General features: G+C 37.9%; 1 protein-coding gene across 1 annotated transcript; it reads right to left on the bottom strand.

Annotated features, from left to right (window-relative positions):
- Positions 1-902: 902 nt before the first annotated feature.
- On the bottom strand, positions 903-2,653 carry LOC132171202 (dof zinc finger protein DOF1.4-like). Its single transcript, XM_059582461.1, has one exon. It carries the CDS (start codon positions 2,199-2,201, stop codon positions 1,353-1,355), a length of 849 nt encoding a protein of 282 aa, XP_059438444.1. The 5' UTR covers positions 2,202-2,653; the 3' UTR covers positions 903-1,352.
- Between the last annotated feature and the right edge of the window lie 799 nt (positions 2,654-3,452).

Below are 3,452 nucleotides of genomic sequence, written 5' to 3'. Positions count from 1 at the left end.
TTTCCTCATTTGGGGTAGTTTCCATAGGGGCGAACGAACCACTGCCAAATATGGCCAAAGAGGGTGCAGGAATAGTCTAAATAGAAGGCCTTCAAGTGTAAGATTAAGATCTAGTACAATTGCTTACTCATTTTACTTGCAATTTGGACAAACAATTGTGAGATGGCTCTTGTGAGCAAGACCAATTCCTTCAATATAAACAATTTTACACCACATGAAGGTTGTTTTCTTTGGTCAACTAAATATACTTTTAAGTTAACCAATATTTTGGGTACGCTAAACACTCAAAATTAGGAAAAAAAAAAATTCATAAAACATTTTACTTCAAAACTAAAGTGGGGTTGGATAGGTTGAATTAAGGGGGAAGAACCACTCACAAGCTTTGGGGTACTACCCGCGGATATTTCAGAAATTTCCTCTAAATTTTATGTTTTTTTTTTTTTATTATTATTATGAGATATACCCTTTAATTTTTTTTATTTTTTTATTTTTACTCCCCCCAAATAGCCTTCTTTTTCAAAAGAAAAACAAAAAAAAAGTTCCCCCTCACCTAAAATTCTATTCCGGCCGCCGGTGGAATTCAATATAATATGAAAACCTTATGGCTCAAGTTCACCCAATGAGGGGGCTTAACCATTGAACCCTATGTCTAATAATAATATAAGGACAGAGGAACACACCTTGGAATGGTGGTCCCCAAAATGCACATGCTCAGTTAACCTGGAAGGGGAGGTGAGGAGCCATGACAGAGATTTCAAAACCACATTAATATGATTCTATAGCAAAACACTATACATATATTATATATTATATATATATATATATATAAAGAACTACTTTACAACCAAAACACCATCAAGACAAGGAGGAAAGAATGATTCTCAACAAGTGGTCATGAATCATGAGCAAACAAACCAACATCCAATATCATTCAAATTAAATCAGTCCTGCTGGCCGGAGACCCTATTACTCTGATCATCCTCATCATAAAACACCCAGAATTCTAACAACCATCTATGGCGAAGATCGAAACTAAGCTGTCATACATACACAGGATACTATTCCATCGGATTCGGAGGAAAAGAGTTACAGATGGACACCTTAGCCTGAAGCTGAAACTAAAAAGGACAACTTCAAACAGTCTACATCTCTCTATAGCACTTGCATATTGAGAGAGAGACTATAGTCTATAGAGTTTATGATCACCTGGAATTAGACGAAAAAAAAAATAATATTAATAACAACTGTGACATTGAAAGAGAACCAAGTACTCTTATCACACAAAAACACCACATTGAAATTGCATACTTATATAGACACTGCTGCTAACATGGTTAATTAATTAAACTCCTTTATGGTTTGATTTCAGAATCATCCCAAGGTAGATTGAGATCAGTGGAGGCGAAGGGGTCCATATCTTCCCAATTCCAGTAAGTTGACATGTCCATGCCGGTGGTTGTTGTTGTTGTGGGTATTTGCCATGGCTGAGTGGCAGTGCTGCTGCTTGTGGTAATGGTTGGCTCCTGTGCCTCCTTGGTGTTGATTTCTTCAGAGTAATTATAAACGTTGGAGGAGGGGAAAGAAGATGAAACTGAGAATAATGGGTTTGTGTTAAAAGAGCTTGAGCTTGAGAAGGGAAACTGCAGGGTTTGGTCTAGAGGAAGATGAGGCAGAGTTGAACCCAAACAGTTGTTGTTGTTGTTGGCAGAGTTGATCAAATTCTTCTGTGGCAGAGAAGACGGCGGATGAAGCAACGACTGGTAGAGAATTTCAGACATGCATCTTTGATCGCCAAGCGAAACAGGAAGACTCTGCCTCTGCTGCTGCTGACCTTGGATTGCCAACAGGGTATTGCTGGTGCTGGTGCTGGTGGTGGCAGATGGCGCAGCAGCGGTGGACTTTTTAATCCTCTTATTCTTGCGGCCGCCACCAACAGGAACGTTGCGCAGAGTTCCGCCCTTAGTCCAGTGCCTTTTACAAGCCCTGCAAAAATGCCGAGGCTGGGATTTGTTGTAGTTGTTGTAGTAACAGAACTTGGTGTTCGCAGAATCACACCTTGGACACTTCAATGGCTCGGATTGCTGCTGCTGATTTTGCTGCTGTTGCCGCCTCATTGGAGGAGGAGCCTTTGGCAGCTCCTGTAACAAGTTCTGGCTCCAGTCAAGCCCATCACTAGAAACCTGCTTAGAACTCAACCCCATCTCTTGAAATCTCAAAACCAAAACAAGCAAAGATGATCTTCTTCTAACAAACAAACAAACAAAAAAAGTACGATCTAGCTAGCTAGCCCTTGGATCGAGGAGCAAGAAGAGAGATCAATCTGGAGAAAAGCAAAAGGATGAGATTGCTACTTATAAACCAAACAGTTTGCTGCTCCAAGTGAAAAATTGTGTTGGATGCAAGGTAATAGCTAGGAAGGTGGTGAGAAGCAAGCATGTCTTTGAGATAGTCTCTCTCTTTTATCAAACCACTCTATTATAGCTACAGCCTATAAATCTACGGCTTCAATAATAATCCCTGTAGCAGGCAGGAACAATAATTATAACAGGAATAAAAAGATTAATAATCAAAATTACTTGAGATAATTTGAATGGGCCAAGAGAGAGTTTTTGTATTTGATTGATATGTGCTGTGTGGGGGCGTAGGAGTGGTGGCAAAGCTATAGCATTATGCAGCTTTGCTGACTACTCAATTTTTATAGGAGGAGGACGAAGCAAGGAAATAAGGGAGGAGAGAGAGTTGCTTAGCCCCTAAGGTGCAGACGTGGTTGGAAACACGTGGATGGACCTACGCCGTTCATAGTGCCCTCCTGTGCTTGCCTTGTAAAAGGAACGTAGATGTGCATGCTGTGATTTTTTTTAAAAAAAAGTATTTTAAGAAGACTTCACCATGAGGAATTCAAGTACACTGCGGTTCATGGGGCTCATCTTTTTTCGCTGAAATCATACATTGTTTCTTGGAAAATGTTCTTGATAGATTTCAGTTTTTACTTTTTTTTTTTAATTAAAAAAACACGTGTCAGTGTTTTAATGGTGGAAAAATTAAGAGGAAGGTTAATTTGAAATTATATTTTTATTTCATAGTTTATTTCAACTAACAACTATGTGGAATAATGTAATTTCTTTGTTAAATTCAAAAAGAAAATTTAAAAATTAGTTGAAAGTCGAGACCGTCATATCAACCTTGTGAATTAGTGGTAGCTAGATACCGTTATTAAAAAATTAAACATCAAAATTTGACAGATAAATTGAAGAGAGCTATTCCATTATACTGAAATATACTGAAAATCCACCTTTCATATCAGCCCTTGTTAAAAGAAAAGAAAAGAAAAAAATCATAAGGTGGATAAGGAATTAATACCGCTTAAGTATAATGAAAATAGTGAAATAGTGATGAGATATTGGTATGGTATATAGTATTACTCGGAATTGAATAAGTAATAATAAAAATTA

This window comes from Corylus avellana, chromosome ca2 (genome assembly GCF_901000735.1).
Source record: "Corylus avellana chromosome ca2, CavTom2PMs-1.0".
In the NCBI taxonomy this organism is placed as follows: domain Eukaryota; kingdom Viridiplantae; phylum Streptophyta; class Magnoliopsida; order Fagales; family Betulaceae; genus Corylus; species Corylus avellana.
This window is presented reverse-complemented; position numbering and strand designations above follow the sequence as displayed.